Source organism: Vigna angularis, chromosome 7, assembly GCF_016808095.1.
Source record: "Vigna angularis cultivar LongXiaoDou No.4 chromosome 7, ASM1680809v1, whole genome shotgun sequence".
Classification (NCBI taxonomy): Eukaryota; Viridiplantae; Streptophyta; class Magnoliopsida; order Fabales; family Fabaceae; genus Vigna; species Vigna angularis.
In genome coordinates this window covers 14695354-14716438 of record NC_068976.1, presented here as the reverse complement: position 1 = coordinate 14716438, position 21085 = coordinate 14695354, and the positions used below count along the sequence as shown (strand labels likewise).

The following is a 21085-nucleotide window of genomic DNA, read 5'->3' as shown; positions in this document are numbered from 1 at the left end:
TTGTACTATGAAAAAGGAAAACCATGTGATGCAATGAAATTGGTATAGATTTTATTTGATAATATTTTCTTATAATAAAGGAAATGATAAACTTAAAACACTAACTTAGAAACTCGTTCAAGAAAGAAATTTCTACTGTCCAGAAAGTAACCATGATGCTATAAAATCACTTAATGATTTGATTAGACAGTAACATAACACTCTCTGATATAGGATAAGAAAGTCATTATAATATTAATCTTTATCATGGCGCGATAATTAAGAGAGGCGTGCCTTAATTTATCCGCTAATCTCGTTAATTTCAAAAAGTGACATTCAGTTTTCAAAAAGAAAAAGGTTTTCTATTTTCAAAGCAAGAAAATTATTTGTGGATATATAAATATTATCCATGGTGGATACTGTATACTATCATTCAACTAAAAGTCAACACGAAAATTTATTGAGTTTTATAATAATTATTATTTGTCATTTATGACGGAGTGAACACGAAACTTGTTTACACTTTAATGTATATTCACCAAACTCTTAATTCAATATTTAGTTTAACTATTTATGTATGCTTCGTCCATCCTCATCTCATCACTATATTTTTTTTTCTTAATCTAATCGTTGTAAAAAAGAACTTTTATCAAATTAAAAGAACGACAATAAAAAAATAAATTAGGATAATTATCCCTCTTATTTACATATTCATGTAAAAGCTTAAACCATTTCTTGTTGTCTACCATTACATTAAACTTCACTTCTCTCTTTCTAACTTTTTTTTCTTCTTTTACTTGGTATTAAATGAAGGAGTTTAATGGTTATGTGTAGCAAATTTTCTATTCATCATTTATATATAAAATCTTATTAAATTGGTCTCTTTATGTATAAAATGTTATGATTTGAGCACTCCTGTATATTCTTAATTTAATACTTATACATTCAACACATTCTTAATATGATATATATATTTTTATGTTGATCTCTTATATGGAGGGAACAAACCAAAATAATTATATATATATATATATATATATATATTCAATTTTTTGAGTGAAAAGATTAACCACAAATATCTGAAAGGCTCCTTAAAAAAGCTTGAAAATGATACTAACAAGATAAAATAAAAGAAATTAAAAGTCGGCTACACATAAGAATAAGGAAAAATATAGTGGATCTAAAGTGAATTAGATAGTATATACTTTGAACATATTTCTGTTTGATTATTTGAAAGTTTGGCATTTGAAGCATGGCAAAATTAAAATTATTATATGTGTTTAGGATACAGTGACTGACAAAAAGGTTGGAAAGTAAACAACATTTATGTCGACACCTATGTATGGGGACATGTCGATGGTGGCAACCCACGACAACACCCTTTGCTTTTCCTTTCATTTCACTTTCTTCCGTTAATTCTTGCTCCAACCCTTAAGCTACTACTTCTGCTACTATCTCCATCAAGTGTGGTGTGGAGTGTAAACACATACACCAACATTGTTGAAACTTCAAACCAACTCAATCAATCTACCAACAACGTTTGAATGCTCCTATTACCAAACATTCTCAACACTCCAAGAGTGACTTGTTCTTTACTTAGGCCAAAAGGTTTTGAATTTTTCAAAGAGGTGAGTCTGATTAACCAATTAGGACCAGTTTCAGATAATCCAAACATAGAAACAGAAAGTTCGACAGAAGGGTAGCTTTCATGGCGTCAAACACTGATAAGGTTCAGGTTTTTGGAATCTGAGCTATGGTTGGTAAGTCCTAGGCACTGTTCTTACTATTGTTGTTTCTCTCTCTTTCCTCAGCTCTCACATGTCCACCCGAGTTCATCTAGAAAACTTTTCCTCCTTTTCTCTTTCTTATGACATCCATCATTGCCTTTGAATTTGAAAAATCTGTCATCATCTCTCTCTCTATCTTTTTTGTGTTCCCACAAGTTACGTGGTTTGTTTTCAGTTGCATGAACGTGTCATTCTTAGCATTATGTTTTTGCATTTCATGACACTAGTGGTGAAACTCTAAATTCAAGGTAAAAAAACTACTGTGTGGCATTCTTCATTTTGCTAATTAAAGTTAAGACCATTGCTGTTTTAGCTCTACAGGAATAAGCAGTCTCAATAGTAACGATAGTTCACTCCAACCATTTCAACTGTGTTAATAAATTCAAATTGTAATCCGTTGTTGAATTTTAACAGAACCGTGTTTGTTGAAGGTGTTGAGCCCCTGTGAAAGTGTGCACTCAGAAGTGATTTGTGTTGGGTTCACTTTGAAATACACACTTTTTGGAAGATGTTGTGTGCTTGTTCGGGGGAGCAATTCAAGTTTGAAGAGGCACCACAGTCACCTGAGTCCTTGGCAACAAGGGATTTCTCTGCAAGTGGTCTTTCTTCAAGGACTGGGGATTGGGAATCCAAATTTGATGAGACGCAAGTTGAAGAAGCTGAATCTACTCTAAAAGAAACACTCTCATTAAACTATGAGGTATGAATTAGTGTTTTTTCCTTTGTGAAATTATTCTGCCAAGATAAGACTACTTTTTTATTTTAATTTTCTCCTTTTTGGTGAATTTAAGGAAGCTCGGGCTTTGCTGGGGAGGCTAGAATACCAAAGAGGGAACTTTGATGCTGCCCTTCAAGTTTTTGAAGGTATAGACATAAGGGTTTTGACCCCAAGGATGATCAAGGCAATAGCTGAAAGAACCAAGCAAAGAAAACCACGGTCAAAGGTGGATAATGTGCTTCCTAATGTAATGTCAATGCATTCAGTAAGCCTGCTTCTAGAGGCAATTTTGCTTAAATCCAAATCCTTAGAAGAACTTGGAAGATACACCGGTATCACCACCTTCATATCTCTTTCAGATGTCTTGCAGATTCTTTTCTTTTGTTTGATTCAAAGTTTGGCTCTTATATGTCAGAGAATCGTGAATAATTGCCCATATTATCATCCATGCATCATAAATGCAACATCATAAATCCAATACACTAATTACTTCTGCTTTCTTATTTACCAGAGGCTGCGAAAGAGTGCAGAATTATTGTGGATACAGTAGAATCTGCTCTTCCAAATGGAATGCCTGAGGGTATCGGTGAAGATTGTAAGTTGCAAGAAATGTTCCACAAAGCATTGGAGTTGCTTCCAAATCTATGGATCAAATCTGGTTTTCTAGACGAAGCTGTCACTGCTTACCGGAGGGCTCTAATCAAGCCATGGAATTTGGAGCCGTGGAGATTGGCCAGGGTTCAAAAAGATTTGGCTACCACACTACTCTATGGTGGTGCTGAAGCAAACATACCCTCTCAGCTGCAAGTGAATGGTTTAACAACACCTATGAGTGGTACTGAAGAAGCCATACTTTTGCTGTTAATACTCTCAGGAAAGATGGCACTTCAGGAAATAGACTGGGACCCTGAAATAATGGATCATCTTACATTTTCTCTTTCAGTTACTGGAATGTTTGAATCATTGGCAGATAACGTAGAGAAGATCCTTCCGGGGGTTTATGATCGGGCAGAGAGGTGGCATTTTCTTGCTCTTTGTTACAGTGCAGCAGGACAGAATGAAGTGGCCTTGAACCTTTTGAGGAAAGCTTGTGGTAGTTCTGAAGCCAAGCATAGACCCTATTTTCCTTCATTTTTGTTTGCTGCAAAGCTGTGTTCTTTATGTCCAAACCATGCTCATGAAGGCATCAAATTTTCACAGGAAGTTATTGATCTAGCCAAGCATCAAAATGAGCATTTTCTGGGTGAGGGCCTAAAATTTATGGGCACTTGCCAAGGGGCGTCTGCCAGAGTATCTGTACTAGATTCTGCAAGAATTATATTTCAAAGAGAGTCTTTGTACTTTCTAAATGATGCTGTCGCTCTAAATGGAAATAATGATCCAGAAGTGATACTCAGCCTTGGATTGGAAAATGCAATGCAAAGAAATTTAAATACAGCATATGACAATTTAATGATATACTCTGACATGATGGCTGGCAGCTCAAAAAGAGGTTGGCAGTTGTTAGCACTCATAGTATCAGCGGAACAGAGGTTTAAGGATGCAGAAACTATAGTTGATTTTGCTTTAGATGAGGCTGGTAGCATAGACCAGTTAGAACTACTGAGACTGAAAGCTATTCTTCAAATTACACAGCAGCAACCCAAGAAAGCAGTAGAGACCTACAGAATCTTGCTAGCAGTAATTGAATCACAAAAGGAGCATTGGCTTCAGGCTAAGGCATTCAGGCATGAGGTGTGTAGTACTGTTTAAGGGAACATCCATTGTTTGGCTTGTACTAAAACTGACTAAAGAAGTGCTCTTGTCTGGTTTGAAGTTGCTCAGTATAAGATTTTATATTGAGACTACTTAATTAAGTTAAAAGCATTAACCAGTAGTTCCCTATCTATTTACATCCATTGCTTATAGTGAAATTTTATTTATGACTAGGGACAGTTTTGATTATTGTTAGTGTAGATATTTAAGTAATCGCCTGAATCCTTGAGAATAATCTCTCCTTTGCAGGCATTAAAACAACAGAAGTTGGAAATGGAAGTCTGGCAAGATTTGGCCACCATTTATGTAGATCTTTGCTCCTTCCTAGATGCAAAAGCTTGTGTTGACAAGGCTCAGTTGATAGAATTTTTTTCTCCAAGAAGTTGGCATATTACTGGTATGGAACAAGTTTCATTGTTGAACTGCAGTATGTTTCTACATTTTGTATTTACCAATCTGAAATTAATTGCATGTGACAATGACAGGGTTGTTGTTTGAATCTCGGACATTGCATAAGGAGGCCTTAGCTTCCTTCTCAGTCTCATTGTCAATAGAACCGGATTACATTCCCAGCATCATTTCAGCTGCAAAATTAATGCTTAAACTTGGCATGCAATCACTCCCAATCACAAGAAGCTTTTTAATGAATGCTTTGAGATTAGATCCTACAAACCATGAGGCATGGTTTAACCTTGGACTAGTTTCAAAAATGGAAGGTTCATTACAACAAGCAGCAGATTGCTTTCAAGCCGCATATGAGCTGAAGCTTTCAGCTCCAGTGCAAGAATTTGAGTGACTGACAGCTTGAAATAAGAATTGTAAACTTTTTGTGGTTGAGAAAAAAGTGAGCTCAACAAGAGCGATATACAAGAGTCATGAGCAGCAACTAGTGGAAGAGAAATATACCCTCGGTTAATATTTTTGAAAAAACCAATAGCTATACATAGCTTATTTATATATTTATTTCGTTATGCTCCAAAGCAATGTCCTTCACATTTGACATGAGTTGAAGGACGAAGTTTGGTTCCCATGTGGTAAAGAATTTATAACATAATTTCGAGCGGAAGGTACAATAAATGTTTGAGGAGAGGATAATCCCAGCGTGTGAAGTCATACACGTATAGTTTTGCTGCTGACTGACTTCTTAAGTTTTAGTTGATAGTTATAACTCTTTATTCTCATTTGTATAATACATTCCTCACTTTAGAAAATCAATACTCGCTATTTATAGTTTATATGATAAGAATTGATTGGATTAAGTAACATTTCTCTGCTATGATTTTATATGATATTACTTTGTTATGTTGGAAACACTTAGTGCTTGACTTAAAAGAATAAAATCTCAGAAATAATTGCTTACTTTTCAAAAACACTCAGTTAACTGACAAGTATTCAACTTTTTTTCTCCTAACTCGTATAAAATAATACACTTAGCTTGTTAATAGTAATTGTAACCAAAGATGGATAGTAGAGTAGAATGAAATATATTTGTTCTACTGATAATCTTAGCGAAAAATGAATAATGGAAATAATATTTGAAGGGTCACACTTCTCTAATTCGTTATATGATGCTTAAAGCTTATAGAAAGTAAATGGAGTTGCTGAATTTCATGCAAGGGAAGAAAAACAAACAGCCATCTCAACTTTTCCAGCTACCACGATTTCTTTACAAATTTACACTCACTATTTTTCTTGGTCTGGAAAACAACAAATTACACTTAAGATAAAATTATTGCTGTAAATATCTTTACATCTTCCAAACAAGGGAAACATGCTGCGGGTAGAATTTTGATTGGATCTGTCATCAATACTGTAACACAAGAAACGAAAACTAATGAGACAATTATCGCATCCATGAAGAGACATTTGCAGTCTGAGAAGTAAAACGGTACTTGATATTGGTCTCTACTTTAACAATATATGTTGCAAAAAATACAAGTGGCTCAGTGGCAGATCTCTATATGATATGTTTACTCCAGTAAAACTGGAATGTATTTACTGAGAAGATCTAAATCAGAAACCAACTCATTTGCTACCCTCCCCCTTGCATTTTAAATTTTTGGTCCTTCAAAATACTTTCCAAATTACCCCATACAAAAATAATACATGTTCTGTCACTATATATTTTGATGAAGTGGTCAGTGGTGTAGTTGAGTAGCCCTTTACAGATACTGCTATATTACTACATATGGAATGCTTGAACAGAATGTTCCAGAAAAAAAAAATATTCCAATTAATATTTTATTGAAGTGAGCTGCAGTACATAGACTTTAAACTTCTGTTTATGCAAATATTGTTTACGGCCAAGAAATGAGACTAAAAACAGTTTCGTCGGTTCACAATAGGCTATACCCCACCTTTTTCCCAAATTGATTTAATCCAAAATATGCCTAAACTCAGTTTTATTGTTTACGTTTCTATGCATTTTTATATAGATGTTAATATGTTATGTTAATGCTAGTTATCTTCAAATAAAATCTGCTATATTTTTATAGAACTTAAAACTAAACTAGTTTCATAACCAAATAAATGGACAAAGAAGAATTCATCAGATGGATTATTCACCTTACACCTAATAAAAGTTGATTCCACAGAGTGCCTAACCTCAACCCATCTGCCACTGCAGTCACAAATGGAAGAACCAAAACATTTGAGATATAGTAAAATGAGTATGGTACAAACTTATGTCAAGGTTGTTAGTCAAAAAGCACAGGCAAGAAAGCAGTATATTACAGGGCAATGACATTTTTAAGGAAATAAAAAACTTATTCAACAAACTCATAATAAGAGCACGAACATATCTCCAGATTCATATGTAACACTTATGCAGATTAATGGCAGTATCAAACTCTCTATTAATAGTTCTCAAGAAAATAAGTGGTGTCTTGAATCTCCAAACCTTTAGAACTGGTTCGCCTTTGTTGGAGTTTGCAGATTGCTTTGCCATTGCCTGTTGCTGTGCACGTGCAGCTCGTCCTGCTGCAGATTTCTCAAATTGCTCTTGTCTGCAATTCCAATTAACACGCACAAATTGGTCTGCAGTTATAACAACATTATAATGTCTATTGTTGTTTCATCATGCTTCACCCGACCTCTAAAAGTAGACTATATTTCATTATATATTTGTTAACTGCAGTAAGCCTTGCACCCATTTTCTATTGACTTGTACAAATATTTTAGAATGTCACGTAGTAGTACCTAACAGTGTCACGAATAAACAATCCCCAGAGACATTGACATTGTATTTTCCCAGACAATTGTGATATTGGTATAATGCCTTTAGTGTATGGAATGCATTACATATCAATGTATGGCATTCAAGGATAAGAAGAAGCAGTGAGCTATATAAACAAAATTAAGGACACAGTACTATACAACAACAGAAGTGCTAATAACACATTCTTTAACACACTATAGAATACTCTTTCATTTATAAGTCAATTATTGAAAACTACGAATTCATTATAGAAGCTAATTAAACAAGGCGCTTGATCCACGAGATTCTGTGATCTTGAAATATTGAAGGAGTATGACCGATAGTACATCCCTAGAATTTCTCTTACCAAAATTCCCCTTTTCTTTATATATTTCAAATTGGGGTTTACTAATGATCTGAAGAATAAAATAAAACACCAAAAAGTGTGATCAGCAAGGTATAAAGCAAAAGCGAATTCAAAAGCAGATACATATTTAATCAAGAAAAGTACAATGATTAAGGGTCTAACATACAAATAAAAACCCTTTTTCCTTTTCCAGAAATTGAAGGGTTAAGTTAAAAGATTAGAGAATATAGAAGAAAGAGAGTTAAAGAAAGAGGGATGTTGAGAAATGGAAAAAGGTAAAACCTTTTCTGTGCCGCTTCAGCAGCTTTAGCACGCGCTTCTTCAGAGGCCAACCTCTCTTCTTCCTTGCTCATGCGCTTGTCTGCGCCGAAGCAACCAAAGCAGAGACCCATGTTCTCTCTCTCTCTTCTTTTTTCTCTCTCCTTCAACTTCTCTTACAATTTCAATCTAATTTAAATTCCGGCAAAATACAAACTTTTTATATTGTTTCATTGTTTGAAATTTAAGGTCACTTATCTTTTATTTATTTTTCTGTTTTGTTTTCAGTTTTTATTGTTATTTGTAATTATTTGGTGTAAAGTTGTATTTAATTTCAAAATGCTCATGCTCTTTTGTTATTTTATTACAACACTGCTTTTCTAAAATACATCATAACATAAAGTTAAGAATTCATTTTCTTTAAAATTTATTATGACCTGATCATCTTGCATTGTAATCTTCACCCTAATAGATGTGACATTCCTTAAAATATACAACATGCATATATAATAAAAACGTCATCAAGTATAATATAATACAGTAGTTAAAATCTGAAAAGTACAGTACTTAACTTATAGTCATCCAAAATGACTATAAATTTAATTTTTAAGTACAAAGAGTATTTCAAAATATGAGAAAGTAGATAAACACCCTAATTACACTAAGCAGTACTATCATCTTCCTCCAAATCTTGCTCTAGGGGCACCTTATCCATCTTTGCTCACATCCAAGTGGATGATCATTACAAAAGAAAAGCATACCCAAACAAAACACAAACACAGAAGCAAGGGTGAGCTAGTTATACAAGAAAACATATAATATAACAGTAAACAACATATCAGATGCCACTTCAATCAAAGCAAGCTAAATCATACAATCTAACATGTCATATAGTAGACTTGACTTGTCCGGACTTAGAATGATTGCCGAGCTATGGCGGGTTATCCACTCGTGGTGGCTTATGAAACTTGGGTTCCCCACCCTACCACACTCACGAGGTTAGCCTGTTCCGGGTCTTGAGGCATACTGGGAGCCCCTAAGACTAAGACCTCCTGCTACTCCTCACCACATGGTTCAATCATCTCTACTTGAGAATGAAAGACCATTGGAGCGTCAGGAAAACCCCCAAGACTGAGCTACCATGCAAATCATTCTAAACACTAAGGGCACCACCATGAATCTTCTCCTTGAAGATCATGGAATTACGTCCAATAACATAGGACGCCACCGTGTAACCTCCCTTTGAGATCCATGGAATTACGTCCATAACATAGGGCACCACCATGTGACCTCCCTTTGATATCCATGGAATTACGTTGATCAACCATACTGTCACTTTGAAACTTAACTCAAGACATGAACAACCAAATACCATAATATTATCACATTGAATCCAAACATATAACCTCACTGATCATACAAAATCATAGATACTTTTGCACCATTCTAATAATCAAAACATAGTTCTCAAGGTTATCATAAAACAAGAATAAAAAGAATAAAAATAGGTTCTGGGCAAGTCGCTCAGCGCACCGAACTCGTGGTGCGAATAACAAAAACAGTGGGTTTTACTCACTCACATTCGCTCAGCGCACCAAGCCTGTGCGCTATGCTAAACTCAATTCGTATAGCGCACCAAGTCTGTGCGCTATGCTAAACTGAAAATTCTGATACACATTATCAGACCCTAAACCATCGCATAGCCCCAAATTCGCTATTCAAATTAAACTAGCATTTTCCCAGGCAACCATCTGTCGCATAGCACCCAGATTCGCTATGTGAATCACCAAACAGAGAGCAACCCTCTCTAGCCATTCGCACAACGCACCAACTCGTTGTGTGAATGATCAAACAGAGAGCACCTCTCTATGAGGACTCGCTATGCGAAAACATTCGCTTAGCGAGTCTGCATAATCTGCAGAACGCAATTCTGGCAGAAATATGCAACTCACACACCTTTTACCATTTCTAGTCATTTCCCCCAACTTCTAACACCTCTAATTCGTGTTTTATACTTAATTAAACTTATCTAGATGATTATAAATGTTCCTACAGTGATTATTAAGTAATTAAGACCCAAATTCCTTCCTAAAACACTAATTTCCTCAACTTAGGGGCTCAAATCCAATTCTACCATTTTTAACATGTTCTAGCCCGGTTTTATGTTCCCAGCAAACCACATTGGACCTATCTAAACCATCCTAACCCTCCTCAAACACTCTAGACCTCATATACTCAAAATCACTACCTCACTTCCTCTCAAGATGACTTAAAACCCTAATAGAACACCAAGTTTTCTACCTATTCAATGTTACAACAGATTTCTCACCTCAAGCACTTCAACATAGTAATTACAACAATTAGATACATCCAGAACAGTTTAAAATCATCACACTCCAGTTCCACAGTCATACAATCCAGCACATGCAAATAAATCTTCTCAAATCATAGCACAACATCAACAACATAATAGCACAAAAATCCATATACATACACCACATACAACCAATTTAAAAACGTATTCTAGCTCCCCTTACCTCAGGGTTGAACTGCCCAGCTCACAAGAACGCTTCTCTACAGTACCTCACACAGCAAGGGCCCAACCAAACCCTACAAACCACCACATTGATGGTAGAAAACAGCTCTTAGAGCTAGAATTTGACAGAGGTTTTAAGAAAAGTGTTTCTAGCTACATGCAACCAGTAGAGTCGCATGCCCTAGGTTCCAAGGCAATGGAGGAGAAAGGAAGAACTACTTACCAGTGAGAAGGAACAAAGTGATCGGTTCAAAACGGAGCCCTCTACGATGGAAACGCTCGAACACCACCTGATCAACAATCCGATGGCTCAGTGAGAAGAGATTGAAGAGAGAAGACAGAGGTGTGGTAGAGAGAAGGCAAAGAAAAAAGAAGAACTGAGTTTTAAAAAGAGAATGGAGTTGGGTTGATGAACCAGGATGTGTGTGAAATGTGCTTTTAAAGGAACAATTTCTGGTTTCATTAACTTAATACCCTATTAACTTAGACATGCTTCCGATCTTCTTTTCAAATTTATTATTCTTAAAAACATTTTCGACAATTGGTATTGATAAACGATATAATTATTTTTATAATTGATTAATTTGTAATGTAAATATGGTGTAATAAAATAAAGATTACATGATGTCATAGGTTATAATTTTTTTAAAAAAAATCTTAAATCGGTCATTCTTTTAGTGTTTTAATTTAGTTTTTGTTTTGAAAATTTTGATTCAATCAAATCTTTTTAGTTAGTACTTTATTAATGACTTTATATTTATATTTTACATTAAACTTTATTTAAAATTATTTTTAAATTTTAATTATTTTTGTTTCAAATTGTTATAAAATTGTTTGAAATTAGTTTAATATTTTATATTTGAATTCGTAAAACTATTATTTTTAAATCAATTCAGACATTTATATAAAATTATTGAATTTTACACCTTTTAAAAACATACAATTAGTTAAAAGAATTGAAAAGGTTGATAATTTTTGTATTTTATGAAAAGTAATTAATAAACAAGTTTAATATATTTGTTAGTTAAAATTAATTTTGAATTTTTTTAATAAGTATCACTTTCTATTAATAATTTTAAATAAAATTTAAGATAAAATATAAATAAACTTAATTTTATTAAGAATATTTAATAAAATATTTTTAATAAAAATATTTGTATAATATTTAATAAAAATATTAATTTTAATAAAAATATTTGTATAATATTTATATAAAAATTAAATTTTGTTTCAAAATTTGAAAAGTAATTAAATTATTTAATTTAATAAAAATTAGAATTAAATTAAGATAAAATAAAAATATAAAAATCAAATTGAGACTAAGTAATAAAAAATTTAACTTAATATATTACAAAATTTTATTTGAAAAATAATAATTAAAAAATATAAAAAAAACACTAACTAGTGACATTTTTAATATTGTTAATACACTACAAATGAAAATGATTTTATTACATCAAATGTTTCACAATAAAAATTAAATTAATAAGCATAAAAACAATTGAATTCACTTGAGATTTTCAACCTAAAATGAAATTCCATTTACTATCTTATAATCAATAAAGAATACACATAATATTTTAACTTAAATATTAAATATGATAATTATATGTAGTTTAAATATATTATATCAGTTTTCTAAAGTTGTGGATCAAATGGTATACTCTTTAAATTATATATAGTAAAATTTTATGGAAGAGAAATGAAACTTATAAATTAAAAAAAAACAATAAAATAAATGACAATTAAGTTAATAAAGAACAATTATAATTATTTTATTGGAATAACAGAGTAGTAGTATATATATTAACTAAAATAGAAAAAAACTTCCTGTTTCAAGTTTTTCTGTCTTTCATTTATTGTAAATATTATTTGAATTTTGGGAGGAATGTAATTGCCTTTTAATTATTGAGTGAGCATTGATCAATAGCTTGAATTTCTTGATCTAAACAATTATTAAAATGTCACTATTATAACCGTTAAAAATGTTTAATACGAGGTAATATAAACGTAATTTATATGCTACTTTTAGGTAAATAATTTAATTATACTTATAATTATTTTTATTAGGATTAAATATGTTTTAGGTTCGTAAATTATTAAACATTTGTTTTTAGTTTTTCTTTTAAGAAGAACTAAAAACAAATTTGCGTTTAGCAACTAAAAACATATTTAACCTTTTTTATTACATTGATGTTGGATTTTCTTTAAAGTTTATATAGTCTAAATAATAAAATTAATTTTATTTTCTAATGAAATGATTTGATAACGAAAATCTAAGGAAAATGTAATAAAATGATGTGGTTGAATTATTTATAGAGATTAGAAGACTAAATTAAACGAAATAAAAGTTAGGAATATAATTTTATATTTTATAAAAAGTTATAGAAAAAAAAGGATTTTAGCCCACTAATCCAGTTTTAGAACTACATAATTGAAAAGAAAAACAACTTTGCAGCTGATCAAAGGGAGCATAAGTAATTAAAGGAAATCAATGGCCAAGATGAGAAGTAGAAATTGTTGACCTTGGTAAGATAGAAGAAAACGACAGCGTTTCACTGTGAATAGCGAGAAAGGAGAATGAGTGAAGAGAAGAGGAAAGAAGAAGAAGAAGAAGGGTTGAAGACGTTGGAGATCGAGAACGGTCTCCGACTGGTCCCGCGCGTGAAGCTCAACCTCGTCATATACCCTTCCACGCCCCTCACGCTCTCCCACCCCATCGACGAATGGAAAACCAAACGCGCCCTCATCGAGTTCCTCCACACCACCTCTCTCTCCCTCACTCTCCCCGAGGAGGACCTCCACCTCACGCGCCACAAGAACCTCAAGAAGCGCAAGCGCGACGACCCCGTCGCCGCCGGAACGCTCCGCGTGTGGGACCTCTCCTCCTTACCTACGGAGACCCGCTTCCTCGAGTGGCGCAACCGCCTCGTGGAGAATCTGAACGGGGTCGAACTCAACCTCGAAGGCGTCAAGTTCAAACTCGCCGTTACTCTTCCCGTTTCCGACGATTTTGACAGAATGAAGAAGGATTGGGAGGAGCATTCCGCGTCTCGAAGTCGGCGAGAGCCTGATACAGTTGTTCTGAGAGGCGTGCCGTCGCGGTGGTTCGCTGAACCCAGGGTTTCGTCTAAACCCTCCATGCTTGTTACTCACACCATCTTTTCTACATTCGGCAAAATCAGGTCCGTTAGTTATGTAATTTTGCTCAATGATTTTGGATCGCTTTTCATCTCACTCATATTTTGTTCAGAATGAACCATCAATTTCATCTTCAAATTATTACGCTAAAACTGTGTATGAGTAATCTTCTATGTGTTAGCAATCATGTTAAGTAGTTCTCAAAAATATTTTGCATCACAATGTTGGGAATACTATGTTCTTCACAGTTTTAATCATTGGTGTCGTAAAAAAAAAGGGAATTCGATACTTGAGGGATTATTTATTCAAGATATGTTTGATTTTTTTTTTCTTTGGAACCTCTTAGAAAATAAAATAAGAAAATTAGTCTGTGTATGATATAGTGTATGGTTAAGTAAAGTTTTCTAAAAACACATAGCAGAAGAAAATTAAATAAGTTACTCCTCAAATTAAGATTTAATTTGCATTTGTAAAAGTTTTCTTTGTACATAATAAAGTATACATGCTATAAAAAGTGGATTAATTAACCTCCTTCATATTCAAATATGCTTTAAACTTCATATATCAAAACCCACAATACTCACTAAGCAGATAGATGATGATAGGAATGTGTGATAATTAAGTTCAGAATAATGATAACATGATTTCTAACAAAAGTTGACTTGCAAATAAGATGATTTTAGATTCTGGAAAAATTTATATAATTTTTTTTTCTATGATTTCGGACTAGTTTATCAAAATCAACAGTTTTATTACTTGAGAAGCTATTAGGAGAGGGGATAAAATTTGATTGACTGAAATTGGTGGTTTATTCTTGTGCAGCCAACTTGGGAGTAAAATGTCTGTTTTGATCTATTTGATCAAAATTGATTTTAGTTTGTACATTTTAAAATCAGTGGTTTTGTTCTCCATGTTTCTTTAATGTGGTGGGTTTTGTCCTTTATCGTGTACTACATTTTGACTTGACAAGGGACAAAATCTATCACACGGAAGACAAGATCAGCATTTTAAAAGTGTAAGAACTAAATTCAGTTTTGGTCAACTAAATAGTTAGGGACCAAAAACACATTTTATCAAATTGTTGCAATTGCACTACTTTCAATTATGTGATTGTGCTTACATGATCTTCTTGAATAGGAATCTTAATGTTACTGAGGATAATGAATTTGGTAAGGACGAAAATGAAGACAGTGGAGACCTAGTTTCAGGCCTTTACTGCAAGATTGTGGTGCAGTTTGACAAATATAAAGACTGCCATGATGCAATGAGAGTTCTGTGTGGTCGGTCTATGCAAAAGGTATTGGTTTAGGATCTGAGTTGTTTTTCTTCACTTTATTATGAAATCATGCACAACCATGGTGTCTGAAGTGTTATAGTAAAATTTCACAACTTGAGGTAAAATTTAGTAGTAAATAAGTACTTACATATATATGTAAGATGTTTCTATGATCAAAGGAAATAGGATTAAATTGTTTGTCAGCAGTGATGACAGAAATTGAGAGGTTTAACATGTTAAAACCTGATAACTGATGTGTTGGTTATGATTTGTGAGTTGCTGTGAATGATCAGGAAGGATCACGATTGAAGGCTGATTACGAGGTTAGTTGGGACAAAGTCGAATTTTTCCGGAATTCTAGGAATGAAAGTCGAGAGAAGAAGAATAGCACGGTGTCCACAAAGCCAGAAAATGTGCGAGCAAGGAGATTTAAGGTTAGATTTTGATATCTCAGGTGGCTCTCTTATTGTTCCAAATCTTGGCTTTTGTAAAGTCTGCAAATATTGACTACAAACCCCGTTACTTAATGCAGGAATGAGGACTGAAAGGCTTTTTTATTTTTAGGTACAAATTCACAGCACTTTAATTTTGGACCGACTCAAGACAACTTATTTTTGGGGGCTCTGACTTGGGTCAAATTCAAGCTTATCTTTGGTGTGACTTTAGAATTCTTTGTTCTAAATTATACTGAGTCATTAAAACACTGCTACTTACGGTTGGTGTAGTGGAAACTGGGAGTTTTTTTCTTCCAGAAATTATAAAGGTCATCTACTTATTTAATGAGTTTACACGAAGCAATACTACATCAACATGGATTCATGGTAGACCAAAAGAGGTCTTTTCTGATTAGTAAGGTTTCGCTACTTTCAAGATTAATCAAACTGATTTCCAGAAAATGAGTTTTTAAGTTAATTTTAATCATAAATTTATATTAAGTTATTATTCTGTTAGAAATCAAGAGTTAGTTTTCTGAGTTTCAATTCCAAATCCAAACAGAAGAGGGTTAAGGTGAGGACAAGAACGTGGATTAAGACTAACAACAAATGCAGGTTGTTTTCAGATTCAAGAATGTTAGGTAAGGATGACGATTTAACGAGATTAAATGTAACCCCAATATTCCATAACAAGATACCTAACAATACTATAACAATTCATATAAATAATTTTCATTATTTAATGGTAATAATCGGACACATTCCTAATCTATAAAAGATATCAAAAGTATTAATTAAATAAAAAAACTAAAAGACTGACGAGAATTTTTATTTAATATTTTAAACTAATACATGTATAATAATTTACAACACACAACTATCGCAATACTATCTTTTTCTTAAGTATAATAGTTAGAAATCTTACACCAATTAAAAATAAAAGTATAAGTGATCGCAAATCTTATCTTACACATAGTTACAAAAGATTGAGTTAGATTTAAATTTACTTTTTAACAATAATCTTATAAATAAATTATTTTTTTAAGAATTCTATTCAATGGATACAAATTCGCTAAACAAAGTTCAAAAGAAGAACTTTGCATCTCAAATTTTCTCTATGAAAATAATTTTCCCAAGTGAAATTCAACTTCACACTAATGGACAATTATGCTCATTTTGGATTTTACAAGGAAAAAATTGTTAATTCGTAATTGCCCGTATCTCAATATGCATCTATAAAATTATTTAGTTTTGAATTAATTTCTCATTTCTAGAGTAATTTTATTTTTCGTATTACTTAAAAGTGAGATATTGAAAAAATATATCCACTCAAGAACAACAACCAGTTGTGTGCTGGTGAGACAAAGACGCATTGTTGAAAAATTAGATTTCATGCAGTTAATACAAAACTAGGTTTGTTGGGAGGGAGTTAGGTTTCTAACTCACTCAAAACTTTTCATATTAAACACAAAATTTGCAAAAAAATAGTTCACTTTTGAAACATAATTTCATAAAAGTAAGTGCATTCAAAAACAAATTTTGAAACACATTTTTTTTTAATCCAAAATTATCAGAGTGAATGATTGTGTAGATGGCCTAATCAAATGAAAATTAATGTCTCTCAATAAATGTAGTAACTAATAGAAAAATGTGTTGGTCACTGATAAGAAAAATGTGTTGAACAACATATAAAAAATATTTACAAACACATATATTGTTTTAAAAGATTTAGGCAAAAAGAGTTAAATTTCGCTAATGTATTTTCTAGAAATTCCGTAAAAAAAAGTTGTATTTCTAAATATAATTTTTATTTTAAAAAACTAAAATCAAAATTCATTCACTCTATAAAAGTTAAAATTATATTAAGTCAAAATTTTATCTGCTTTTCTCTTTGAATTTTTTTTTGGGAAAAATTTATCTAATTAGATTATTTTCGTTTGAATGTCTATGCTGATCCAAAATGTACAGAATAAATCTTCTGCAATTTTGACCATTTCTCATCATATTCCAATTCAAAGAACGAAATACCATGTGCAGCAAACACACATGGGTTGATTGTCAACAACCTTAATTCATAATTTCTACCATAATTTACACTCACAACATGTGTAACCAGAAGAATTGAATTTTCAACAAGTTTCTAACGAAAACCTGGCAACATGTATTCACACTAACCAAAGAAACTCTATTCCCAGTTCAACAATGGAAAACAAAACACAAAAAATGAACAGATAATAATCTTCATTGTTCACCAGCTTTGCTTATGTGAATCTGTGCTTGAACCTTGTTCTTGAAAGCCTCAGAATCAGCACCACCTTCTGGAGAAAGTAAGCAACCAGTCACCATCTTTTTTTCACTCCACCATCTCACGTAATCTTTCTTCTTAATCCCTTCATTCACCACCATCTTCTTCTCACTCCACCCTCTCACATACTCCTTTTTCTTCACCCTTTCATTGTTCATCACAATCTTCTTTTCGCTCAATTCTCCCTTCTTCTTCGTTGACATCTTTGTGTTTGATGGTGAACTGCTCCTCACAGTGGAGATCACATACCACAAAACACACGTATAAACAGTTGAAGCAGATCTTCCAAACACAACCAAGAGCAACAGAATCAACACCATAACCACTGGCAAATAGAAAGAAGGCTTCCCCATATCCCAAGAAAACTTCTTCTCAGCTACCTTCCCATGATTTTTCTCTCTCTTGGGTTGGTTTCTTTCTTCAGTATCTGTTACCATTGACTCGGAGGTGTGAGTCAACGTTGTTCTTGATCTCATCACCCCTTTGAGTTCTTGGCTCTGGTGTTTATGATCCTTGTTGTTTTTCTTCACCTTGACCACAACGGGAACGATATCATCAGTGTTGGAGTACACAAAGCGAACGAAAGAGATGTCATGAGGGTTCGTCTGTGAATAAATCTTCTGCCTCTTCTCATCAAGATCAGCCAAAAGCTGAGAAAACTTGTCCAGACCACGGCTCGAATAGGGGTTGCTTTTGCTATCTTTTCTCTTATATTTTCTGGGGCTAGAAAGAGGACTTGCAACAAGACACGTGTCATCATCATCGTATTCGTTATGGAAAGTGCCACAAACAAAAGGGCTCAGCGTATGCATGAAAATATGGTGTTAGGAGAAAACGAGGTTTGGTTTGATGAGTTGTGTGAAGTTGCTTAGATAATGGGTTTAAACAGAAAGATAGAGATGAGATGACTGAACCAAAGCATGTGTCAGAGTCAACTCATAGATAAAACAAAAGCTTCAAACTTTTACAATGATCTTAGTCGAAGAAGCTTCTACAGGGACATTAATGATTTTGACTGAGGGGAAGAAACGAACAATTTTTAGTTTGGTCTTTCAGAAGGATTTATATAATATGAATTTATGGGAAAAGATAGACTAAAGTGGCGTAGGAAGTGAGCTAAGACTTGTACAAAATTTATAGTTGAGAGAAGGTGATAATTTCTTGGGGAGAAGGGTATGGAATTAGTCTTTTGTTCGGTGAAAACAAGTTATGATATTTTTGCCAATATTTTATATATATGGATTGATAAGTGATTCTAGAAGGAACAAAGTTTGAATGCAAAGCCAGAAATTAGTTAATAATGACACTAGATGTAGATGTCAACTTAAAACATTGAGGGTGCGTGGTCTTGTGTCAATTTCAAGAATGTTTTGTTTATCATATTGATTGTGTTTGAAATTATTTGTTGCCATTTTTTGCGGTTTAAATTTATGACCTGTTTTATCTTCTTTTTTAGTCTGAAATATAATATATTTTTTATTACAATAACAGAAGCAGAAAAAAAATCTTATTTATAGTAAAAAAAACCCTAAAATAATATTATATAATGTAAAATAAAACATTGATAATCAAACTGAAAATCTGAAATTGTGCTCTTAAATAATAAATTGTAACTTCATTTATTTTTTTAGCTTTTCAAATAAGATTTAATATAATTTTGTCAATTTCAGCCGGTGTAAAATGTACCAAGGTGATGCATTGAGGTGGACTATAAGATGTAATGATATGCTAGAAAATGATTAAGTTGATGTGATGATTTATACCCAAAAGATATTAAAGTGATGATTTATGGTCAAAATGAATTATAAGTATATAATGTGCACTTGTGGCTATTAAAATTTTCTCATGGTTTTAAAGGAAATAAAACATATAAAAAAAATACGATGATAATTATGAAATTATTCTAAATTTATAAATTTCGATTATTAAAGAATCAAAGTTTATAAATTTACAGAAATTTTAAAATTGTTACGTTTTTAATTATTTTATTTAAACACATAAGTATAAGTTTCGTTGTTCGGATAATCAAAGCTTATATAATTTATATGTTTCGGTCTGTAATTGTCAGACCATTAAATATACAGATAAATAAAGAAAAATGATAAAAATATAATATTAATTTCATAAAACAATATTTTTAAAAAGAAAAACTTTTACACAGCTTTTACCTTTTTTATATTTTACATCCAAACAAAATATTCCTATAGTTTCACAAACCACACAGCCATGACATAAAAGTAAAATCAATTTTCAAATCATAAATTATAGTCAAGATTTTCCTGCTTTCTTGGTTTTTTAAATCGAGAAGAGAAAGTCTTCCGGAAACAAATAAAGTGAAGAACGGTAAACAAAAAAATCATTATTCTACCTAACCTATTTAATTAGAACATCTCTTCCTAATCAATTAATTACACAGCATTAATTTCATTCAACGAAGTAATAAATAACAATTAAAAATCACTTTCACCTAAATAAAAAACCAAGAAGCAAAATCCAAAAACATTGGGGTATTCCGAGAATCGAACTCGGGACCTCTCGCACCCAAAGCGAGAATCATACCACTAGACCAAATGCCCTGCTATATTAATTTCTCAATTAACACTTTAATATCCAAAATAAATGTACCTTTTTAAGAAATTGCAAAGTGAAGTTTGTTTTGAAAGTGGGGGCAGGAATAGATTAATACAAGGTGTCACCATAATTGGAGTAGGAGGGTAGATCTCAATAACCACACCACCTACACTTGTACACAACCCATCATGGAACCTTTATGCAAATCTTCAAAGTTTGTCACATTTACTCACATCTCAATGCTTCTTCATTCATGTAAATAAAATATACAAAATCAACACTTTCCCCCACCAAAATATTTAAAGAGATTTACATCCACTTATCTATCTTGGTGCATATGCAATCAATAATCACCTTAGGGTTGAATTGCAAAAGATGCTTCCTTGGTTTGGTCCATCATACATTGACACAGACGAAACGTCATCCATCCTTGTAACTCAAGAAATTATGTGTTACTGTTTCAGAAAAGTTGGTTTCAAGAAGCAAGCCAGCTGGATGTTGAATCATAAGGTGCTGGCAGCTGCAACTTTGAAGCCATGGGTCCCCACAATTACAAAGTGACTTTCTAATCAAATACACATTACAATGTCATAAGATTTTCTGGTTTCTCGGGAGACCTATTTTAATAACCAGTAACCAGTTAATGCAGTTGTTTAGGACTTAATTACAGACCTTATTTGGTATTTATGATTTGAGGACCAATAAAAACACTTTCTGTCATTAAAAATATTATTTTTATTTGATATTTTTTTATCAAGAAAT

General features: G+C 32.6%; 3 protein-coding genes and 1 non-coding gene across 8 annotated transcripts; 2 read left to right on the top strand and 2 right to left on the bottom strand.

Moving 5' to 3' along the window:
* Window positions 1-1227: 1227 nt before the first annotated feature.
* Window positions 1228-5479, top strand: LOC108338729 (protein NPGR1). Of its 3 annotated transcripts, none has more exons than XM_017575788.2 (6): window positions 1228-1739; window positions 2198-2466; window positions 2558-2816; window positions 2996-4218; window positions 4489-4636; window positions 4725-5479. In XM_017575788.2, the coding sequence occupies exons 2-6, from the start codon at window positions 2275-2277 to the stop codon at window positions 5033-5035; spliced, it is 2133 nt and encodes a 710-aa protein (XP_017431277.1). In that variant the 5' UTR covers window positions 1228-1739; window positions 2198-2274; the 3' UTR covers window positions 5036-5479. The 3 variants fall into 3 exon arrangements, with proteins under 3 accessions (XP_017431277.1, XP_017431278.1, XP_017431275.1); XM_017575789.2 differs by having other exon boundaries at window positions 2181-2466; XM_017575786.2 differs by lacking the exon at window positions 1228-1739 and adding an exon at window positions 1746-2014.
* A 270-nt stretch (window positions 5480-5749) lies between these two features.
* Window positions 5750-8249, bottom strand: LOC128197774 (uncharacterized). Its single transcript, XM_052880531.1, has 4 exons — window positions 8085-8249; window positions 7139-7244; window positions 6805-6859; window positions 5750-6049 (listed from the first exon to the last, which is right to left on the bottom strand). The coding sequence occupies exons 1-3, from the start codon at window positions 8192-8194 to the stop codon at window positions 6845-6847; spliced, it is 231 nt and encodes a 76-aa protein (XP_052736491.1). The 5' UTR covers window positions 8195-8249; the 3' UTR covers window positions 5750-6049; window positions 6805-6844.
* A 4853-nt stretch (window positions 8250-13102) lies between these two features.
* Window positions 13103-15793, top strand: LOC108337288 (uncharacterized). 3 transcript variants are annotated; one of them, XM_052880529.1, is made up of 4 exons: window positions 13106-13781; window positions 14875-15034; window positions 15307-15447; window positions 15578-15793. In XM_052880529.1, the coding sequence occupies exons 1-4, from the start codon at window positions 13177-13179 to the stop codon at window positions 15638-15640; spliced, it is 969 nt and encodes a 322-aa protein (XP_052736489.1). In that variant the 5' UTR covers window positions 13106-13176; the 3' UTR covers window positions 15641-15793. The 3 variants fall into 3 exon arrangements, with proteins under 3 accessions (XP_052736490.1, XP_052736489.1, XP_017429270.1); XM_017573781.2 differs by having other exon boundaries at window positions 13110-13781; window positions 15546-15793; XM_052880530.1 differs by lacking the exon at window positions 15578-15793 and having other exon boundaries at window positions 13103-13781; window positions 15290-15426.
* Window positions 15794-20256: 4463 nt separating this feature from the next.
* Window positions 20257-20328, bottom strand: TRNAP-UGG (transfer RNA proline (anticodon UGG)). The gene has a single exon. It is a non-coding gene; the product is annotated as a tRNA-Pro (tRNA).
* Between the last annotated feature and the right edge of the window lie 757 nt (window positions 20329-21085).

Excerpts from the sequence above, each read along its gene's own strand:
- LOC108338729 (XM_017575788.2), top strand. The coding sequence starts at position 2,275 with ATGTTGTGTGCTTGTTCGGGGGAGCAATTCAAGTTTGAAGAGGCACCA. Across the intron at positions 2,467-2,557 it reads CACTCTCATTAAACTATGAG|GAAGCTCGGGCTTTGCTGGG; the intron begins GTATGAATTAGT and ends GGTGAATTTAAG. Across the intron at positions 4,219-4,488 it reads CTAAGGCATTCAGGCATGAG|GCATTAAAACAACAGAAGTT; the intron begins GTGTGTAGTACT and ends TCTCCTTTGCAG.
- LOC108337288 (XM_052880529.1), top strand. The coding sequence starts at position 13,177 with ATGAGTGAAGAGAAGAGGAAAGAAGAAGAAGAAGAAGGGTTGAAGACG. Across the intron at positions 13,782-14,874 it reads TCTACATTCGGCAAAATCAG|GAATCTTAATGTTACTGAGG; the intron begins GTCCGTTAGTTA and ends CTTCTTGAATAG. Across the intron at positions 15,035-15,306 it reads GTGGTCGGTCTATGCAAAAG|GAAGGATCACGATTGAAGGC; the intron begins GTATTGGTTTAG and ends GTGAATGATCAG.
- LOC128197774 (XM_052880531.1), bottom strand. The coding sequence starts at position 8,194 with ATGGGTCTCTGCTTTGGTTGCTTCGGCGCAGACAAGCGCATGAGCAAG. Across the intron at positions 7,245-8,084 it reads GCTGAAGCGGCACAGAAAAG|ACAAGAGCAATTTGAGAAAT; the intron begins GTTTTACCTTTT and ends TTGGAATTGCAG.